At 37.9% G+C, this 23788-nt stretch overlaps 1 protein-coding gene across 1 annotated transcript in view; it reads left to right on the top strand.

The window, feature by feature from the left end:
• The window catches only part of LOC107552801 (diacylglycerol O-acyltransferase 1-like), an 81090-nt gene that overhangs the window by 51337 nt on the left and 5965 nt on the right, over positions 1–23788 (top strand). Inside the window, exons 4-17 of the mRNA XM_016234795.1 lie at positions 9553–9640; positions 12805–12845; positions 14040–14125; positions 14620–14672; positions 15113–15218; positions 16502–16630; positions 19324–19395; positions 19520–19623; positions 20028–20066; positions 20145–20186; positions 20281–20325; positions 20471–20583; positions 20792–20857; positions 21047–21134. Of these exons, the coding sequence (XP_016090281.1) occupies positions 9553–9640; positions 12805–12845; positions 14040–14125; positions 14620–14672; positions 15113–15218; positions 16502–16630; positions 19324–19395; positions 19520–19623; positions 20028–20066; positions 20145–20186; positions 20281–20325; positions 20471–20583; positions 20792–20857; positions 21047–21134 (1072 nt within the window). The remainder of the gene's footprint in view (positions 1–9552; positions 9641–12804; positions 12846–14039; positions 14126–14619; positions 14673–15112; positions 15219–16501; positions 16631–19323; positions 19396–19519; positions 19624–20027; positions 20067–20144; positions 20187–20280; positions 20326–20470; positions 20584–20791; positions 20858–21046; positions 21135–23788) is intronic.

Here is a 23788-nt window from a genome sequence, read left to right on the forward strand (position 1 = left end):
CTTAAAGCCTAAAGGAGCTCTCATTTTTAACTCAGCATGTGGAGACTTTCATGGTGATGCCTTTTTAAAGCACTACAGGTGCTGCTAGGCAGGAGTGTGGAATTGCAGAAAAGCATCAAATCATGACACATGTAATGGAAAAGGGAAATGCATAATTTGCAGACATTTTCTTAACTTTGTCTGGTTTTTACAGACTTAAAAGTCAGCATGAATTGTCATCTGCAACCCGTTTTACTTCTGTAATCTGACATATAGCTGAATTAAACAGGAAGGAAAAAATGTTGGGGCCAAATGCAAATTTGCTAAAAACAATATAGCTATTTGGCTACTGGTTAACAATATTCAATTCAAAATAAAGTTGTTTGTGTTGGCCTATGGCCAACTTTCAGTTTGGCTATTTGCCCAGTATCTCGCATACCACCCTTACCAGGCCCTGAGTGAGCAGGTGTGTGTGTGATAACAGAACATGAAGCAGCAAGTATTTAACATGACACTCAAACTGATGGTCATTGGCACTGATTATCCCATCCGGATTGAAAGACACTCATATGATGACAGAGGTGATTTTAGATAATGAGTGTCACCGCTGATTATAATCCAGCACTAAAGACCGGTAGAGTGTATGAGTCAAAGCACTGTCCCTCTCCCAGTCCTGTCATTTAGATAATGAGATGAGAGCAGTGGGCGTTGTGAAGTACAACTCCAAGGAAAGGATATTCACATATTCTTTAACCTTGACTGCAAGCATTGTAATGCATTCTGAGGATAGAATGCATTTTTCACTTAAAACAATAACCCGATTCCATGTCACGCATCCTGAATGTCATTCAGCCTAATAATTCACTTTCACACCAAAAGATCTTGGCGCCCTTGATAGTATGCCTGATGGGTGTCAGTGTGAGTTTCCATGAAGGGGTAACTGATTATTTGATCATAAACGTTTCAGCTAACAGTGACAGTTTAAGCACCACTAAACAACTTACCTTGTGAATATCGTAGGTCCTACATTTAAAGTCACCATGAAATCAAAAATGTCAGTTCTTATTTTTCTAAATATTGCAGTGTTTATTCTAAAAATGTATTCATGCACATGATTATTTATTTATTTATTTATTATTCTTTGAAATTGTGCCCTCATATCTAATCAAAAATATTAACTTTCCCTTTTCCCTTTCGTAATGTTTCTTAAGCACCCAATCATTATTAAAATGATTTCCGAAGCACCATGTCACACTGAACACTGAGTATAATCTGTTGAAAATTAAAATTTGCCATCACAGGAATAAATTGCATTTTAAAATATATTACAAAAGAAAACAGTTATTTTAAATTGTAGTAATATTTTAAACTAGTACTGTTTTTGATAGAATAAATTCAGCCTTAGTTAGCATAAGGTTTTTCGAAAACATAAAAACTCTTACCAACCCCAAATTTTTGAACAGTACTGTACATAATAATTCAGTTTTTACCTGCACATGACAAATCCACAGATGAACTTAAACTAGTCAGAAATTGTTAGTCACGTTATGAATACTCTTTTTCTAAAACACAGACAATAATAATAAAGCAAGCATATACAATTCACAATATTGTAAAATTACATTACATTTGAGTAAAACTGATGAACACATTTGAATTTGACATGAAATGCTGACTACAAAAACTATGACTAAAACAAAGAAACTGTAGAAATTGGTGTGAGTAATCTTACTTGAATAGAGGGAGAGTGTAACAGTATGGAGGAAAAGTGCAGGGATGTTTTGATGGAATCAGTAGGGGGTTCAATATCTGTGTGTGTGTGTGAGAGAGAGAGTGAGAGGGGGGGGGGGGCACCTCTAGAGGTACAGTCTTCTACTTTGATCTGTTCACTTGGCCCACATTAAGAGTTGGAGAGAGAGGTTAAAGCATTGTGCATGGTGTTTTTTTGGTAACACTTTACTTGAAGGGGTGTGCATAAGACTGACATGACACCTTCATAATCATGACATGACACATGTCATGAATATGAAGGAGGTTTTATGCATGTTTATGACAACTGTCATTAAGTGTCATTCGCTCAGTTATGTCATTTTTAATGCAAATATGACATTATTTGACCTAACCCTACCCCTACCCTTACCCCTAACCATAGCCCATAACAAAGACATCTCAAACAATGTCAGCTTTGCACTAAAAATTACATAACTGAGCAAATGACACTTAATGACAGTTGTCATAAACATGCATAAAAAACCTTCATATTCATGATATGTGTCATGTCATAATTATGTAGGTGTCATGTCATGATTATGAAGGTGTCATGTCAGTCTTATGCACACCCCTTCAAGTAAAGTGTAACCGTTTTTTTTTTCAAGATAAACATACACATACGCACTGTTTCTAAAGTTGTAGCAGATTCCACAGATTTGAATGTGTGTGTGTGTGTGTGTGTGTGTGTGTGTGTGTGTGTGTGTGTGTGTGCTTGTGTGTGTAATTTATATAGAATTAGGCAAGCATGTAATCACTGAGACATACCATATTTATCATGAACAATAAAACCCTCCCCGGCCTCCACACCCAACAAAAACACAAAGCACTCTCCCCGGAAACCAAAGAACAATAGGACCGCCTTTCATGTACCAGCATATGTGTGTGAGCCCCTGAGATACGGGATAGTTTCATAGTATAAAGTAACTCCCACGTGAGAGAGGAGGAGATATTGATTGCTCTGAACTGCAGAAATGTTCTTGCTTGCTTTCATCCCTGTCTCTCTTTTTCTCTCTGCCTATTGTTGACCTTGTAATAACACTTTTTCCCCAGGCTGGAAATGAGATGTCCAAATTCAATCTGGGTGCTGACAGGCAGTGTTTGGATATAACAGAGTGGTATGGAGGCAGGCAGGCCAAGACATTGTTGCATCACAATGGCTTTACAGGCTTTTAAATGCACTGTGGGGGAGATGTGATGACACTCTAAACATTGCCATCTGCTGGAGACAACAGTAATATCCATAGGACTTTCATATTAGCAGACCGCTTGAGAGACACTTCTCAAGATGTATATACAACATATTTTCTGGTTTCATTAACTACAGAGTTATTGGTCACAAAGTGGTATGTAATACCAGGAGAAAGCAATCCATCACTGGTAAAACATCCACTATACTATATTAACAGTAATAGTTCAGGTCCTTTGATTTGATTGTAGCTTTTTGTCTTTGTTTGTGCATTCCAGACATCAATCTGTGCATTTAGTGTTGGGGATTTTTCAATGACTCTTCCTGCAGGTTAAAGTGCTGTCACATTTACTGCTGCTCGGCAAAATCCAGTCATTTCAAAGAATGTCACTCCAGCCCGAAAACCTCCAAGTGGGAGGAGCTTATGCTGCAAGTAGGTGGAGAGACGTTCAAGTTACTGGCATTAAGTTTGGGGGTGAACCTTCTATTCAACTCATTTGGAACTATAGTTCCACCAATTTTGGAATTGCACCGCCCACTTGGAGCTGACTCTGGGCTGCTGCGTTACCTATTCTCATCATTTCAATAGGAATCCATGCGATAGGGAGTTTCGTGTGAGGGTGCAAACATTTCTCATGCAGATTTCACTCACGTTCAAGTTGGTCACGCAAATCCACCTCGTTCACCAACAGAATGCTGCTTTGTCTGCGCTTCATAAACTGTTACACTATTGAGAATGGACTATAGTCCTTTCTTGCATGCGAAATCTTGCTATTGTGAACGCACTTTTACATCAGTACAGCAATAGGTGGCGATAAGTGGTCATCTTTATGAGTGAGTCACTTGTGTTAGTGATTCATTAATTCAGGGATTAATCTTTTTTTTATTTTTTTTTATTGAAGGAGTAAAGCAACATACATTAAAACAATGAAAGTTACATTTTCCTTCCCAGGGATTAATCTTTGAATCATTCACTCAACTGATTCAATTAAACGCTTCAGATGGATTCCAAAGGGGATTAACCCATTTCCAAAGGGCACTTCAGGGTCAAAACAACCATGGCCGCCTTATTGAAGGGTTGTTCCAAAAACCAAAGTGCTTAAAACTGACAACTTCAAAGTGCTCTTTGGAATGAATGATTTCGAAGGGTATAACTGATTGACACTTCGCTGCCATGATTCTTTGTGCAAGTTTAAATATATGACAACAGCGCCTCCTTAATTGGCTTGGCAAGATAATGCAGAAGTGCTTTCCAAATAACAGTTTTTGGTACCTATAGTGAAGTGAAAGTGAAGTGACGTGTGGCCAAGTATGGTGACCCATACTCGGAATTTGTGCTCTGCATTTAACCCATCCAAGTACATACACACACCCAGAGCAGTGTGCAGCCATATTGTTGCAGCACCTGGGGAGCAGTTAGGGGTTCGGTGCCTTGCTCAAGGTTCTCACCTCAGTCATGGTATTGAGGGTGGAATAGAGCGCTGGTTATTCACTCCCCCCACCTACAATCCCTGCCGGACCTGAGACTCGAACCCGCAATCTTCGGGTTACAAGTCCTATACTTCATCCTTCTGAGGGTAAACACTTCGAAGGGTTTAGGGTATAGGGATAAGCCCTTCAGAATGGAATGCAGCGTTATTTATTAAGGAACAAATCAAGAATGAGTCACTGAATCATTCACTCAAGCGATTTGTCAAAACACAGAATGATTCAACATGCAACAAACCACCACTACTGTGCGTGCTCGCAGACGTGCATTCAGCTTGGAAATATTTTTGTTGGTGTCGCAAAACTAGACAATAACTGACTTTGAGTCACTGAGATAAGTTGATTCAATAAGTTTATTGAAATGATGTATAAAAACACTATGCATAAAAAGCATGCAGTGTGTTATGGCTCCTACCAGCAGGGGCTATCAAGGCAACTCTTACCCTTTGTCAATTGCATCATAAATTCATCTTTATCGTGTCATTGTTTTCATGAACGAAACCCTATCGTCTCACTGCCTATTTCTTCCATTCTATCTATCTACCTCATTGGTCTAGGACAGGGGTAGGCAAATTCGGTCCTAGAGAGCCTCAGTCCTGCAGAGTTCAGCTCCAATCCTAATCAGACACACCTGAACAAGCTAATCAATGTCTTCAGGATTACTAAAGCTATAGGCAGGTGAGTTTTTTTTCAGGGTTGGAGCTGAACTCTGCAGGACTGCAGCTCTCTAGGACCGAACTTGCCTACCTCTGGTCTAGGACGATCTGTATGTCTTCTCTGGGCTTTGAATGATTCTGTCTGGATCGGTCATGCTCAGTTGTGTAATCCCTCTCTCCGTTGAGAAATGCATCTTTATCTCGCTTCTCCAGTGTGTGTGTATGGGTGTATCCTTCTGCAGGTTCCTGCAGCATTTGTCAGCATGTGCTAGCCTTTCCGCTGAACAGAGCACTTTGAGCTGCTTTTGTAAGACAATATGCTGTCATAGCCAAGACATATGCATTATAGATTACCTTTCACAAATAGACAGACAGAAAGAGAGGTGGAAAAAAGAGTTCATAAAACTTCACATTTCTCCCTTTCTTTGCATTAGGTATTGAAAGTTGTATGAATGACAGACGAATTAAATCTATTGAAAATAATGAGCTGATTATGAAACTTTCATTTATAATGTCTGAATTAATCATTTCTATCTGGGAATGTCACAATCTGCAGTATTTGATAGCATGCACTAAGGAAACAAGGAAAGGATTCACTAAATGAATGATTTAGCTAATGAATGAATGCACAAATGAACACCTTAAAATTGACTATGAATTGTTTTAACTGCTCAGTGTGCTCATTTGCCTCAACTTAACCTCAATAACTCAAAATGATAAACTGGGGCAACAGATTGTGAGAGTAAGATTTTCTGTTCAATGTTAGAACATTTTGACAAACATGCATGATGATACAGAAGAAGCTACTTTTGTTTTTATCTAGTTACTTAAATATTAAGAAGGGAAGATAGAACAGGACGTGATGGAGTGAAGTGGTGGAATGGGATTGGGAAATGTTGCACACCAGATTCGAACTGGCATCACCCACACCAGTGCCACAGCTCAGTGTCAGACCACTAAGTCATAAATGTAACATTCACATGTTCACAAAAGGCATTGTGACATGACATTTTGATGAGAAAAAATTATATAAAATACTTTGGTTGAGTTCTTTTATTAGCTAGGTGACCTTTAAAATGTATTTAAATCCTACTTCATGATTAAGCAGACAACGCAACTCCATATTCACATATTCTGAGCTGCGTTGTAAGGCAAAACTCTACCCTGAACTCAGAGACCTCAACCAAACTGGCCAAATATGGAGCCCTCTAATTTAAAGCTCTAAAATAAGCAAATAACATCTAATTACCCACATGAAAAGATATTCTATTTTGATTATATTGTGGTGGGTCACCATTTGCTCAAAATTCTGGAAGTTAAGTTGCGGTGAGGGCCTCAGGTGGAATAAGCTGATCCACAGGTGCTGCAACAGAATACGTAGCCTATTACTATTCATGAGGCAACATGTATGCTTTCTCTGCCTAGAGACCTGTCCATCTCATCTCTGCTCAACAAAACACAAACTGTGATAACACAATTATCAGTTTTTAATTAAACCAACATCAACAGAGCGTACACCATGAGCAAAGAAAGACAAAGTGTGCCTGAGAGAGCTTGTGCATGAATGTACGTGTGTGTATTTTGCCAGCCAGATACTTGTGGGTGTGATGAACCCATAGGAAAGAAAAATCTCAGTTGTATCTCCTAGACAGCTATGAGATTTAAATTGAGGAACAATTCCAATAAAATGAACATTCTATCATCATTTACTCACCCTCATGTCATTCCAAACACATATGACTTATTTATTAAGATATTTTGAAAAATTCTGCAGTGTTTTTGGAAAGTCAGGTGACTCCACTGACTTCCATTATATGGACGAAAATGGTTCTGTTGTGTTCAACAGAAGAAAAAAGTTATATAGGGTTGGAATGACATGAGGGTGAGTAAATGATGACAGAATATCCATTTTTGAGTGAACTATCCCTTTATACTGTTAATGTTGATACTTTAAAGAAATATATACAAATCTGAAAACATCCGAGTAATAATATTTTCCTCTGGTTTGAGAGAATAGTCACCTGGACCTAGACATGCATCTTTTGTGGGCGACATAATGACCTGTTAATCTCATAATTTGTGCCTTGTCATACAGTGATGTCACTATGGAAGATATTATTTCAAAGAATCAATCTGTCAGATGATACGTGACAGCGAGCAAGCGTGAGAAAGACGGAGACGTATAGAGAATGACAGCGATATCGGGATTCAAGTCCTTGACTGAACTGCAAAAGTGCTGACACGCGTGCCACATCTGAAGCGTCTATCAGTCTGCCTGGATCACAACTGAGATAAACTAGCTTTCGGTCTCTAATGACTGAGTAAATGTGGCATCCCTGTGATAAAACATGACGTGCCGCTATGCCACACAGGAGTGAGTGATTTCAGTCTCACAACTTCATTACAAAACCAAGGACACGCTCGCAGCCGGGCACATACCTCCTCACCTCAGGCCTACACAACTATAAACGCCCCTGCCAGCTTGCTCTGACAGCCCTGACAGAAGAGAGGGTCACAAGTCATTCGGCCAGGCATAAAATACAATCAACCTGCCACTGAAATGTATAGAACTAATCTCTCTCGGGCCCCTATTTCATCCAGGGGCTCACAGCCAAGTGAAACAAGCGGCAGTATCTTTACTGAGAGAGCAGTGAATTTTCAGTGCAATTTTCACAATGAAAAAGTCACATTTTGCTTCTGCTGCCCTGGCCAGAGTTTGAGCTTGTGAACTAACACCGATGCTACTGACATAAAATTAAGCTCCTTTTTTTTTTAAAGATGCACTGGAATAAAAAAAATAACCAAATACTGGATGGCTGCACGAAACAGTTTTAGCTGCACTGCTCGGCACTGCACAGCATCCAAAATGTCTTTATCAGCTTCATGTTTACATTCTGATTTACTGCAGAAGGTTTTCTTGTAGCTTACTTTGCAACTTTGATAAGAGGGAAGGCGAAATGTTCTGCCTCGATGAGCATCTTAGTAAGGCTGTTCGAAGTCAAAAACTTCAGACGAAAGATAACGGTTGCCTGCACACTGCACAGCTTATTTGCACCTGTTTTCGTAACTCCTGGAATAAACTGGGAATCAAATATTTTGGAATCACACAAAATCCTAAACTTCAACCATCACAGAAAGTTCCTGTGGTTTCCAGAATACTACATTTAAGGTTCAATATGTAAAATATTATAAAACTGTGGTACTTGGTATTAAAGTGGTACCGTCATTAAAAAATACTATATTTTAACAGGAAGATCATGAAAACTTTCATGAAAAACATATACTGCTTGAAGATACCATATTCATTATTTTAAACATGAATTATGCAGTAGTAGGGCAATAACTTATGGTGAAACTGTGAATGTTAAAGTAACAGTTCAACCCAAAAAAAAAACATTGTTTTATCATTTACTCGTCCACGTTGTTCCAAACCCTGATCACTTTCTTCTGTGAAACACAAACTTTGATGCTAGACTGGATGACTGCCTCATGCACCATCTACGTTCACTGTATGGAAAAAAGACCCAGTTGAAGTGAATGGGGACTGAGGATCATATAGTGCACAAAATATTTTTCCAAAAAAGAAAGTCATAGGAGTTTCAACACCATAAACTTATTCTTTGTTCAACGTATTCTTTACACTATTTATAAAGGTCATGATTTTATGAAATATCACACCATGCCCTTTAAGGCAGCTTAGAGTTACACTATTATACACGACTGACTCCTATTGGCTTAGATGAGTCCTTTTACACGCCAGAATTAACGCGGAACTAGATCCGGGGGAAAGTCGTAAACCTCCCCGAGACTCGTGTTTTTAACAAACGTGCTGAAGTCCACGAACATTCATTTGAGTCCAACTGCATTATTACCAATCTTGCGTCAGCCTAGAGCTTGCAAAACTTGGGGCTTTGAGCAAAAGCTTGTTTTTCCGGTCGCAGAGAAAATTATACAATTATGTATTATTATTGGTTTTTACACAGTCACTGTACTCGTGTCATATTGACCGTTGTTTAAGTGATTTGTTTGTCTGTCAGCATGGCATCACCTTCAAATAATGAATGAAAACTATTGTCTTACCTAAAGCAGCAAAATCCAATGCTTGCACCTTCCATCATACTCATTAAAGACAATATCAGGACTGTATGAAATAAGCAAATCAGATTTAGATAGAGTCAAAATTCTGGTTAGCTCAACCTTTAGACATTCATCACACAATACACAAATTTGCACTGTATAGCAACAAACAGGTGTTTAGGAAGCTGCTGTGATGGTGTTTGATGCTATGTAGTGTTTTTTTTTTTATTTGGGGGCGGCGACGACCCTTTTAGATTATTTTAGCCTTGTTATACTGTATGAGTTTTATACTAATATAAAAATGACTTTATCCATATAAATAGCAATAATAAAACATTGTAAAGTTTAATCATCATTACTGTTTTTATTTCATGTCATATTTTTTGCTCCTTATAGTTGCCACAAGTTGCAGGAATCAATGCTGAGTTCTGCGAGCGGCTTCAAAAATTACAGAGGCATCCTGAACTGGTGTGTGGTAATGCTGGTGAGTCTGAAACAGTCACACACGCTGAAACCTGGTGCACTGCATGCTTGGACTTGCCTACTCATTCTTCTAGTTAAACTGTGTCCCAGATATCAGTGTAGGTTGTAAACATTCCCTCTCGCTCAGAGGTGCTTCCAGAGATTACTAATAATTTTTATTGCCTCTCATGTTAGGTAGTTACAGAGAAAAGGAGGTTAAATATTATGTTATGGTTTAAAAGAAGCCAACTTGTTGCTCAGACATCCATTGTCAGATCATTGGATAATTTAAATGTGTATTGTTTCTGAGAGTATACTGTGTTCATACACAGTCACATGGAAAAGTTTGGCTTTCTGTCTGAAATGAAGTAGAAGCATTAGAGCTTAATGAAGCTAAAATATCTCCATTTGGACTTTGGAATATATTTGGACTTTGAACTCTCAAACTACTTAAAGGCATAGTTAAATCGAAAAGAGAAAAACTACTGAAAATGTAAGCAAAACTAACTCAACCAAGCTGTAGATGAGTTACTTTTCTTCATTGGAACAGATTTGGAGAATTTTAGCATTACATCACTTGCTCACCAGTGGATCCTCTGCTGTGAATGGGTGCCGTCAGAATGAGAGTCCAAACAACTGAAAAAGCATCACAATAATCCACAAGAAATCCACACAACTCCAATCCATAGATTAGCATCTTGTGATAAAATGAAAAACTCCTTTGTAAGAAACAAATCCATCATTAAGGTGTTTTACCTTTAAACTGTCACTTCTGGTCAAAATATGAGTCCAAAATCTATAATAAGTGATCAGGTCCATTCCCTGTTGTCCTTTCACATCAAAATCCACATATTTGTTTAGAACTGCTTTAGCCTGTTTTTAAACTCTGCTTGATCTGTGAATACTGAGACGAGATTACTTTTTCCACTGGAAAAGGCCATATTATGGATAGAGGGCTCATATTTTATTAAGGTAAAAACTTCTGAATGTATGATTTGTTTCTTACAAACATGAAGATTTTCACTTCAAAAGATGTTCATTTATGGACTGGAGTCTTGTGGATTACGTGTGGATTATTGTGATGTTTTTGTCAGCTGTATTCTCATTCTGATGGCACCCATTCACTGTAGAGGATCCATTGGTGAGCAAGTGATGGAATGCTAAATTTCTCCAAATCTGTTCCGATGAAGAAACAAACTCCTCTACATCATCATGGATGACCTGAGGGTGACTACATTTTCAAGAAGTTTTCATTTTTGTGTGAACTATTACTTTAATGGACTTAATTTTAACAGAGGAAACCCCACATTAGTGACAGAATTATATTGCAATGACACACATTCAGTAACGTCGGATGGTGTGTGGCAGTCATGTGGCATGTGAAGAATCGTTAATCAGTGTGTCTGTTTATGGAGACACACTTAATGCCAAGTGACGCCTAAAAATAAATGGCCCACAACAGCTTGTCAGTCTAAACACTAGCTGAATAGCTGAACATGGAGGACAGCCAGCCAAGTCCTTGTCTTCAAAACTATGAAGAATGCATTCACGCTCTTCAGCATACTGTTAATCTGAGCTTTGAGATGACTCTATTTTGTCCTCTGTAATTCTTTTCAGCCAGATTTTTTCTTTCATATTCCAGTGGTACGGCTCCACTTGCATTTGCATTTTCTTCCTCTTCTTCTCCATTGTTCTCTCTCTTGGACTTTGAACTCTCAAACTACTTAAAGGCATAGTTAAATCGAAAAGAGAAAATCTGCTGAAAATGTAAGCTAAACTAACTCATCCAAGCTGTAGATGAGTTAGTTTTCTTCATTGGAACAGATTTGGAGAATTTTAGCATTACATCACTTGCTCACCAGTGGATCCTCTGCTGTGAATGGGTGCCGTCAGAATGAGAGTCCAAACAACTGAAAAAGCATCACAATAATCCACAAGAAATCCACACAACTCCAATCCATAGATTAGCATCTTGTGATAAAATGAAAAACTCCTTTGTAAGAAACAAATCCATCATTAAGGTGTTTTACCTTTAAACTGTCACTTCTGGTCAAAATATGAGTCCAAAATCTATAATAAGTGATCAGGTCCATTCCCTGTTGTCCTTTCACATCAAAATCCACATATTTGTTTAGAACTGCTTTAGCCTGTTTTTAAACTCTGCTTGATCTGTGAATACTGAGACTAGATTACTTTTTCCACTGGAAAAGGCCATATTATGGCTAGAGGGCTCATATTTTATTAAGGTAAAAACTTCTGAATGTATGATTTGTTTCTTACAAACATGAAGATTTTCACTTCAAAAGATGTTCATTTATGGACTGGAGTCTTGTGGATTACGTGTGGATTATTGTGATGTTTTTGTCAGATGTATTCTCATTCTGATGGCACCCATTCACTGTAGAGGATCCATTGGTGAGCAAGTGATGGAATGCTAAATTTCTCCAAATCTGTTCCGATGAAGAAACAAACTCCTCTACATCATCATGGATGACCTGAGGGTGACTACATTTTCAAGAAGTTTTCATTTTTGTGTGAACTATTACTTTAATGGACTTAATTTTAACAGAGGAAACCCCACATTAGTGACAGAATTATATTGCAATGACACACATTCAGTAACGTCGGATGGTGTGTGGCAGTCATGTGGCATGTGAAGAATCGTTAATCAGTGTGTCTGTTTATGGAGACACACTTAATGCCAAGTGACGCCTAAAAATAAATGGCCCACAACAGCTTGTCAGTCTAAACACTAGCTGAATAGCTGAACATGGAGGACAGCCAGCCAAGTCCTTGTCTTCAAAACTATGAAGAATGCATTCACGCTCTTCAGCATACTGTTAATCTGAGCTTTGAGATGACTCTATTTTGTCCTCTGTAATTCTTTTCAGCCAGATTTTTTCTTTCATATTCCAGTGGTACGGCTCCACTTGCATTTGCATTTTCTTCCTCTTCTTCTCCATTGTTCTCTCTCTATCTATACATATGAATAAGTGTCTGTCTTCTGTATAGATTTATGGACATGAATTTCAATATATCTCTGCAAACTGTGTATAGACAGTGATTAAGGATCTTTGGTGGATTTTATTCTGGTAGTTCTGACATGTTTAGCTAGTCTTAGTGATGTATTCTTGCATTGGTTTTCATTTGTTTTCTCCATGAATATGAGTCTCTGCTGTTTTGCAGGTTTTGAGCAATGCACGCCTGTTCTTGGAAAACCTTCTCAGGTATGAACAAATACAGTATGCATAAATTTTCTTGTGAAACAGCCAAAGCACACAGTTTGAAAGTTTAAAGTCTGGAAAAAATTAAAATTCACTATCTATTGAATGATTCAGCCATGCATGTTTTATTTATTTATTTATTTTTAATTTGACCTTTTTTAAAACACACTGTCTCAACTCAGTCTCCTCTCTGGTCACATATGCTGGACTTCTCCATTCATTTAGTTCACTTAAAACCCACCCCTCTCTTACAATTGACTGCAAGCTCACATTCAGATCTTCCTCCATCCAATCAAAAACCGATAGATTGAACCAAGTCCCTAGCTTACATTTTTTCTTTTTTGCTAATCTTTCACTTGCATGTACGTCACAATATGGAAGAAAAGGTATGTTGCTACTTCCATTTAATGAAATTTAAAATGGGAGATTTGTGGCTTTTGGTACTATTATTTTCTTAAAATTGGCGATTATCAATACACATACTTGAAATGTGCAGTTATTCTGTTTGCTAGAAAACTGAACAAAATATTGATGACTCGTCTTGCACAAAAGGGCATATTCAAATCAAATAGTCAAATATCAATTTAATAAATGTATTAAACTTTATAAATTAAATTTTATAAAATTATATACATATATTCTTCCTATGTATATGTAGAAAGGTTCTTTTCTTTCTTTTCTCCACTGTGTCTGGTGGGCAAAAAAATAAACTTTTGTATTAATTCTTCTGTCATACGTTGCTCTGGAGTTCAAAGTGTCTCCGAGAATAGGAACAGCAGTCCTCAAACGTTCTCAAACAACGACCTTTATCTCAAGCATCCCCATTGAGCAGGCGTCGAATGAACACAAAAGTGTTAAAACACATTCTCTGCAGTTCGTCTCTCTCTATGTTTTGAGTGTCATGCCGATGAAGATGAGTCTATAGGGTTTGTTTGATAAGTGTACAGGCCTTCCTCTCCCTGAGTGGAATGAAACACTAAACCCCATGCTGGGAGAACCATATGCTGTCATCATGTTGCACACTGCTGCTTGCAGACAGTATGTATACAGCTGCCCACAGAAACTGCCGCAAATAGTCAGTGGTTTAGAACAAGAGACCAGTAGAGGAAAAGAAACATGTTGTGTCCTATGTGTAATCATTTATAAATATTTAGACATTTAAAGGTTTGGGAAACATTTCTGGTTTGTGTGTCGTAGGTATGGCATTTTGGTGGACCCCATTCAAGTGGTGTCATTGTTCCTCAAGGACCCTTATAGCTGGCCTGCTGCATGCCTGGTCATTGGTATGTATTTTAAGGGAAGATTAGCATATATTTCCCAGATTAGCCTATTCTTTTGTAGTCCAGACAGGGAAACTATTAAAATTAGGTGGGCAGACAACACTCCCACATTCAAATAATGCAAAAAAAATTTGATTTGCAGATTGTCAAAATACTTCACTCCCATTGTTAATCTACTTAGATGTAGATTGTGTGTATAATTTTGCATGTTATCAAAAACAGAGAAGTATGTAATTGCTTTTTAACCCTCAATCATTATAGTGCGGCGGGCGATTGTGTCTTGTTTGTAGCAGGTGGTGTGATTGTTCAATGTATGACTGCTGTGAGTGTGTTTATGTGTGTGCTGGCTGTCTGCCCTGTTGTAAGGTTCATCCTGAGGGTACAATTTTGACCCTCTTCTGTTTCACTACACCCTGCAAAAATGCTTTTATTACTGAAACTGCTTTTTTTTTTTAAAGAAGATAATATTTGACATTATAACAACTCTTTGCTTACAGTTTCTAATGTTTTTATATTTGTGGCGTTGTACACCGAGAGAAAACTAGCCATGGTGAGTTCAAAAGCCATTTACATTTATACATTTAATCAGTTTATCATAATGAATAAAGCCATTGTCATAAAAAATATAGTGGTTCAGTCACTTTACACAGTATAATTTGGCATTTGGAATTACGTTGTGGAGTTGTGAAGAGGTCAATTTAAAAGGCAAATTTGATTCATTGCATTTTAAAAAGCCTGGCATATTTGAGAGGGCTTGCAAAGTATCGGCACATTTACTCAACTAACTGAATTGAAACTGAATGAACTTATAAAGAGTTCAGGCATTTTGCTGATGTTGTGTAAGACTTGCATAAAAAATAAAGTGTAGGGCTTTTAGAGAGGAGATGCATTTTTATGTGCAGCAAATGCGAATTGTTATGTTATAATGTTGTTTGTATTGTACGTGTACTTGTATTGTGCCGTTAAATGTTTCCTCATTGTGTTTTCCAGGGGTCGATCAGTGAGAAGGTCGGCCTGCTGATCTACATCTTTAATTTAACAGTCATCTTGTGTTTTCCGATGGTGGTTGTGTTGAAGCTGCCATCTATTACACCAGGTGAGACTGCATTATGTGTACACTTTTAATAGTACATTGTGTACACAATACAACATGTACACAAACACGCATATAAATGAGATTTAATTTTCAGTACTGTAAAAAAAAAAATTTAAATGATGAATAAATACTTGAAATTCAATTGTGTCATTTTAAAATGATTGATTGTAGTTTTTTTATTTAACAAAAAATAGTGTATAATTTAAATATCAGCAATTTATTGGTTACTGGACAAAACAAAAATTATTTAATTACTAACAAATTATATATATATATAAATAAAAATGTAATATAAAATGTGATTTTTTTCAATTATTAAGTTTTTAAATATTACATATTAGAGTTTTAAAGAAATGTAATATGAGTGCATCCCTAATGTCATACTTGTTTTTCTAGGCCATCATCAGCACACAAAAAAAGAAGCTTTGTTTGTTGTTGCATTAATGTTGACTGTAATATGTCATGTTATTAGGTGATCCAGCTTTGCAGAAATAATTGGGCACCAAATTATGATTTACAAACTGAACTAATCCACCGTTATACAAGCATTCAGATCTCATGGGCTCAGTTGGCATGTGAATTGTGTTTTTATTCAGTAAACAAATCCTTGGATTAGAGCCACAGCCTAATGGTTATCAGTGGTTCTCAAGCAGTAGATGCAGGTTTGAGTCTGACCCTCATTGTGTCCTTATTAGTGATAGATTGATATATTTAGCCATTTCAAATATTGAAATCTAAATTCAGTGATGATGCATTTTATTAGAAAATATATTCCCTCACTTCCTCTTCCCCATACTACAACTTTCACTGGCTCTTCTGTCCGCTCTCATCTGTTTGCACCATGGGAGGCGAAAATGTGCCTCCATCTGTCAGCCTAGTACCGCGCACACTGCTCCTGTACCAGACAGCCAGGTCATTTCAGGGGCCGTCAGGGCCTACAGCCCTTGAGTCCATCTCTCTAGAGCATAGACGCACTCCAGAGCCCCTGCATGGACCATTTCCACCCAACATATGGTTGCTATTGATAAAGCAGTGGTAGAGGGAGAAGGTGTGAGCCAGGTCTGTGTACGCTACAGTGGTGATGAGCTATGAGTCTGGACGTGCTGGGTCATGTGACTGAGTTATGAACCTGTGAAAGGGGGAATGCTGTGGTGTTGTGATGGAAGTGTACAAACGTCTTGTGTTCCTCCTATATTCGGGTATTAAAAGAAAGAAACAAGTTCTATTTATGTTGAATAAGTCTATCTAATGGCATCTCTCTGTCATTGTGTCCTTTTATGCAGTTGGAGGGGCATTTGCTTTGGGAGTCTACACCATCCTGTTTTTGAAACTGTACTCATATAAGGATGTTAATAGGTGGTGCAGAGAGAGAACACAAGTGAAGGCCCGCAGCCTTTCCAGATCTCTTTCATGTGAGTAAATACATCCACCTCTCATCAAACATTACGTGTAGCAGTATGAAGGGTATGAAATGCGTATATATTTATAGTTCAGTATATGTACTGTAGTGCATTATATGTCCAAAACTGAGATGTCATATTTGTCGCCCCCGTTGGCTATTATAAGACGAGTATACAATAAACACAATGCTGCAATACAGACTTTGATCTGGCCCTGGTACAGTAATTAGGGAGCCCCATCCATAAAAATTGTTTCTGGGCCATGTGAATTTTAGCAACGATCCTGCTACAATGAATGATTTCCAGTTTGTACTGAAAAAGGCAGATGAAAATGTTATGTTAATGTTTGTTAATACATAAACTAAAGTTTAAGAGGTTGTTCATAAGTTATACAGTCCCATCAGGATTTCATAGGATTGTTTTTCAGATATTTGAAGCCCAAAATAACTGAATTATCTGTACCCCTTTTTATCCAAAATTTTAGTATTTGCAGCAATTTTTGTGTGTTGTTTTGCAGTGAAAAGCTACCAATGATCCTTTTGTGTTTATGTAATAAAATGTAAAAAAGGCAATTAGTGACCCCGTATAAAAATCTTCATAATTATGTAGAATAGTGTTAGACACAGGTTAAAGGTGCCATAGAATGGAGAACTGTATTTACCTTGGCATAGTTGAATAATAACAGTTATGTACATGGAAATGACATACCGTGAGCCTCAAACACCATTGATTCCTCCTTATGTAAATCTCGTGCATGCAAAAGACCACTGAAAAATAGGCGAATCAGAACATAACACCGACTGTGATGTTATAGTCGGGATCACTAATAGTTACGCCCCCAACATTTGCATATACCCGCCCATGTTCTGTGCCAGCAGAACCTGCACAGCCGAATCATCAGAAGTTCTGCAGGTATTGTGAAGAGACAAGCGAGGATAATAGCGAAATAAATTATGTTCTAGGCTGTGCAGGGGATGTGATGTGCAGGAATGGGTTGGTGTCTGTATTCAGAAAGTCACGGAAAACAAATAACGCGTTCTAATAAAATAATGCGAGCCACTAAAGGGACATGTTAGCTGCTTGCTAGCGGTAGCCTGTTACATAAGATTTACAAAGTAAAGAGAGATGACTAAGGATGATGGCGAATGATTTACAGATCCTGAGCACCACTGACAAGCATCTGATCTTGTAAAATGTGTGGTAAGTACACCGATCACGTGCGATCGCAAATCTTGAAAGTGAATGTAAAAAGCCATCGTGTATTCGAAAGCAGTTTTAATGCCCCGCATATTAATAGCGGCTGCCTGATGCCCACATTTTATATACAGTTTAATTACCCAACGATATAACTGCGAGAGACCGTATTGAAATATTTTTCCTGCTTTTCCTTCCTGCTGTGTGAACTACTGAAATGAGCGGCACTGTGAAACAGCCAATCAGAGCAGAGCTCAACATTATTATTCATGACCCTTCTAAATAAGGTAAAAACAGACCATTTCATTCTAGGGACAAATCCTAGGGTTGTAAATGGACATGTAAAACCGTTTCTGGAGATTTTTTGTCCTTAACTAAGCCACATACCTTATATGTCGATATCGGAGAACAATTTAAAATATTGTATCAATGCATTCTATGGCACCTTTAACATTTTTGCAGAAATAAGACAACGATGCAAGCTCGTTCACCCAAAAATGAAAATCCTGTCATCATTTACTCACCCTCACGTTGTTCCAAACCTCTGAGTTTCTTTCTTGAAGAATGTTGGTAACCGAACAATTGACATTAGCCATTGACTTCCAAATGGGAAAAAAAATCTCTATGGAAGTCAATGACTACCGTAAACAGTTTAGTTACCAACATTCTTCAAAATATCATCTTTTATGTTCCACAAAAAAAAGGGCATACCGATTTGGAATGACACGAAGGTGAGTAAATGATGGACAGCCAATCAGAGCAGAGCTCAACATTATTATTCATGACCCTTCTAAATAAGGTAAAAACAGACCATTTCATTCTAGGGACAAATCCTAGGGTTGTAAATGGACATGTAAAACCGTTTCTGGAGATTTTTTGTCCTTAACTAAGCCACATACCTTATATGTCGATATCGGAGAACAATTTAAAATATTGTATCAATGCATTCTATGGCACCTTTAACATTTTTGCAGAAATAAGACAACGATGCAAGCTCGTTCACCCAAAAATGAAAATCCTGTCATCATTTACTCACCCTCACGTTGTTCCAAACCTCTGAGTTTCTTTCTTGAAGAATGTTGGTAACCGAACAATTGACATTAGCCATTGACTTCCAAATGGGAAAAAAAATCTCTATGGAAGTCAATGACTACCGTAAACAGTTTAGTTACCAACATTCTTCAAAATATCATCTTTTATGTTCCACAAAAAAAAGGGCATACCGATTTGGAATGACACGAAGGTGAGTAAATGATGGCAGTTCATTTTTGGGTGGACTGTCCCTTTAATTCTTGTTATTGCAAGACTGCAAAATCCTGGAGGGACTGGTTATGAGATCAATTTTAATATAATTGTTTTAATGATGTCCTTGGTGTTTGGTCGACAGTTCAATATGTTTTGCAGTGAATGCTTGTGTGAGTTGCAGAGACCTCATTCTTTATCTGAACATCCAGTTTAAATGACTTCAGAAGCAGATTTGTTTATCTCTTGACAGTTTCTGTGTTCTTTAGGTCCATCATCTCCATCTGTGTCCAGCCGTATGCAGTCGCATGTGTCTTACCCAGGAAATCTCTCTCTCAGGGGTGAGCTGTGCCTTACAGTCTAGTCACCAAATGTTTTACTTTCATGATATTTTAACAGTGTCAAATACTATGACTTCAGATGACCGGAGAACTTGTAGTTAGTATTTTGCCTTGTGTTTTTCAGATATGTATTATTTTGTTTTTGCTCCAACCCTGTGCTATGAGCTCAATTTTCCCCGCTCTGAATCCATCCGAATGGGATTTCTGCTCAGGAGGCTCTTTGAGATGGTAGGCAATTGGCATAGACCTATTTCCTGACAGTATTGGCAGTTCTTGCTCTTCATTACAGTTCTTCATTACATTGATAAGTTGTACTACCAGATTGTTTTCACTGTATATTATGCCTTGTTTATTTTGTGAATATTGCATTCTTGTCTAAATCTGCAAATGGCAATAAATCATGGGAATTAGCTCATTGTTTGCAAACAACTGCCGGGAGCCATGGCAGGAATGTATGAGGGTTATTTTTATTTATGAAAGTGCTTCTTGTTAGGGCATTACTTCCAGTTATAACTGTTGCAAATTACACATTTAATTCACACACACACACACACACACTCTTCTGTAAACAGAATTGTTAACGTTTTCGTTTTATATTTTGTGAGAAATCAAAAGTTTTGCTTGTCTTGCAGTTGCTCCTCACCCAGTTATTGGTTGGTTTAACGCAGCAGGTGAGCATCACAGTGCATTTGGTAATCACATCACACCTGCGGTTTTCATGTCATATTTCATATCTAATGTTCTTTCAGTGGATGGTGCCAATCATTCGAAGTTCAATGAAGCCATTGCAGGTTTGTTCAAGTGCTTTATCTTCTTTTGTTTTTTCCAGTCCGTTAAAAAGAAGCGCTTTTATTTAATTCTGTGAAACCGGTTTTCATTTTGCAGGAAATGGACTACAGTAGAATGACAGAGCGTCTGCTTAGACTAGCAGTAAGTTAAACCAACTACACTAAATTCCTCCTCAGAATAGAAACATAAACCTGTGTTCAGATTTTCACTTAGATCTGTTGTTTTGATGGAGAATATGAAGCAAGAAACGAATGATGGAATAAACTGATATCTATTTTTATACTAGGTGCCCAACCATCTCATCTGGCTGATTTTCTTCTACTGTTTTTTCCATTCCTCAATGAACTTTGTGGCTGAGCTATTGAGGTTTGGAGATCGGGAATTCTACCGTGACTGGTGGTGAGAGAGCTTTACAGTTATTTCTCTTAAAAATAAAAAAAAATGCTTTATTTGAGCAGCTAGAGGTACCACTTTCACACCATACTGCGTTTGATAGGCTTTAAATGCAGTCAGTCTGGTTTATATGTGCCATCTCTGCCTCTTCCATTTCATATGTAGAGTTTTTATTTTAAGTCTCAGATGGATTGTGACACTGTGTTTCTTTTAGGAACTCCGAGACAATAACGTACTTCTGGCAAAACTGGAATATTCCCGTGCACAAGTGGTGTCTCCGGTGAGTGAACGGAGGTTTTGAAAGAGACCGCAGACAGCTGTTGGGAGGCGAGATGAAATACGACACCGTAAAACTCACAGAGACTATAATGAAGAGAGACTATAATGTGATCTGTCCGCGAGAAATATATGGTTATTTACAGTTCACACTGACTGTGAGTTTATGTGCTTCTCTCTCCTGTTTTCAAAGGCACTTTTACAAGCCGCTGCTGAGAATAGGTGCTGGCAAGTTACTGAGCCAATCAGCTGTGTTTTTCGCCTCTGCTTTTTTCCACGAGGTGAGATGTGCATAAATAACATGCTGTTTTAAATATTCTGTCGGGTCATGGCAAATGAAAGTTAACAGTCTGAGCAGCATAACGACCTGTGTGAATTATTCTCATTTTAGAAATGTGCTATTTCTCACGAGCAATAGCAAACCACTGCGATATTCTAAGCTAGTGTGTTTACATACAGAATATTACTTTGGTTTACTATTAATACCATTAAAATACTCAAAAGCATAAACTAACAAAATGTGAATGTTATGCTGGTTGAAAGTCTCTTCACATCCCGATAGCAATCACTAAGTTAAGTGGTCTAAATTTATATGTATTTATATCGTCTGTAGAAGACGTAGGACCATAAAATGTTCGTCCAATCAAAATCTTCGGTCCGAAGATTAAATTAGGCTATCCTACCTGCCTGTCATGTATTTGCATACCTCCGTGCACCCTGTTCACACAGACATGATACGTCATCAGTGCATTCCATTACACTATTGCAGACCGAGCAAGAATGGAAGGTGTTGTTATTGTAATATAATGTGTTTTGTACTCTGTTTTCTCACCGATGAATGAGATATGAGGTAATCTGACAATGTTGCATTCAATCCTCCACCAACGCCGTCTCTCATCGTGTCGCTGGTTAGCCTCTGGTCTGCCTGTGCACGTTCTTGTGTTTTATAGGAGGCGTGGCTGAATTTTGTGTGATTATGCAGGGGTGGGATCTTGCTTTCAAAGCTAGCTTGCGATTGCTAGCCTTTTCCGAAATCGCCTACCCTACCTTTAAACGGGTCATATGATGCTGCTAAAAAGAACATTATTTTATGTATTTGGTGTAATGAAATGTTTATGCGGTTTAAGGTTAAAAAAACACATTATTTTCCACATACTGTACATTATTGTTTCTCCTTTATACCCCGCCTTTCTGAAACGCGTAAATTTTTACAAGCTCATTGGTCTGAAAAGCGAGGTGTGCTCTGATTAGCCAGCTATCCAGTGCGTTGTGATTGGCCGAATACCTCAAGTGTGTGAAGGAAATGTTACGCCCCTCACTGTACTGTGATGCCCTGTGTGGCCAGAGCGACGAGACAAAAACATTAAAACCCATTATAGACGAGCATTTGTTGCATCCAGTGGGGACATAATTACGGATAATGACTTATACTGTATTTTTACGAGTTGCGTTGCATCGCATTGTGTCTGCATTTGTGATCGGAGAAATGACAAACAACAAGTGCTACTCTACACTGCCCAAAACACGCGTTTGAATCATCGGTGGCAAATTCTTTAAATATAAAAAACATACTTGCAGTCTGTGAGTCAGAACAGCCGGCATTGTAGTCTAATCTCCCAGGAAACAATCCTCTATAAAATGTGCAGCACACACATGAATGAATATTTGGGTTGAACTGTTCTGGAACAATGTTGTAAATACAACTTAACCACTGATTTTTAGTCGTGTCCTCTTTTGGAAGGCCAAACAAAGTAGTTTTGCTTTCACAACGAAACACGGCGTCACACACGGTGGGCTAGAGTGAGCGGCGGCCGGTGGCTAGAGTGAGGAACGGCCGGCAGGATGAGTGAGCAAAGGCCGGCGTGCTGAGTGAGCAAAGGCTGGTGGGCTTGAGAATGGCGCGGCCGGCGGATTCGATGAAGGAGCGGCAGGCGGGCTTGCGGCAACCACAACCATGTGATGAGTGCTGGACTCCGGTGACCACTGTGACGACTGCTTCGACTGCATGACGAAGCGGATATCGTCCTCTTTTGGAAGGCCAAACAAAGTAGTTCGCTTTCACAATGAAACACAGCATCTTCACGACATGGAGGCGGCGGCAACAACAATAATACAACGAGAATAAAAGTTACGCCTTCTTTCTTTGCGTGAACATTTGGGCGGCGTTATTCAAATCTTCCCACATCGTGACGTAGATATGTGGGGGCATGTTGGAACGAGTCGTTTTAGGTAGGTGTGGCTGACTCTTAACTTTTATAAAGAATATCTCTTTGGATTTGAGACTTTAGTCTTTGCAACTTTACAGATTTTTTTATGCACCAAGAGCTTGTAACACTTCAAAGAGAAAGAAAAAATTTTAATCGCATCATATGATCCCTTTAATAACAGTTAAATATAATCTTTAGCAAATTTAAAAAAACATTTAAAAATCTAAATTAAGTTGTAGCATTTAAAACAATTGATTTTAGTTTTTTTAGGGCTGTCAAATGATTAATCACATCCAAAATAAAAATGTTTACATAATAAATGTGTGTGTACTGTGTATATTTATGCATAAATGCATACACATGCATTTAAAAAAATTTATATTTATATATAAATTCTCTCTCTCTCTATACAGGTGCATCTCAATAAATTAGAATGTCGTGGAAAAGTTCATTTATTTCAGTAATTCAACTCAAATTGTGAAACTCGTGTATTAAATAAATTCAATGCACACAGACTGAAGTAGTTTAAGTCTTTGGTTCTTTTAATTGTGATTTGGCTCACATTTAACAAAAACCCACCAATTCACTATCTCAACAAATTAGAATATGGTGACATGCCAATCAGCTAATCAACTCAAAACACCTGCAAAGGTTTCTTCCTTACTGAATATTAATTTCTTTAAAAAAAAAAAAAAAAAGTACTGACCCAAAAGTTTTGAATGATAGTA

The sequence above is a fragment of the Sinocyclocheilus grahami genome, unplaced genomic scaffold (assembly GCF_001515645.1).
Source record: "Sinocyclocheilus grahami isolate Dianchi unplaced genomic scaffold, SAMN03320097.WGS_v1.1 scaffold459.1, whole genome shotgun sequence".
Classification (NCBI taxonomy): Eukaryota; Metazoa; Chordata; class Actinopteri; order Cypriniformes; family Cyprinidae; genus Sinocyclocheilus; species Sinocyclocheilus grahami.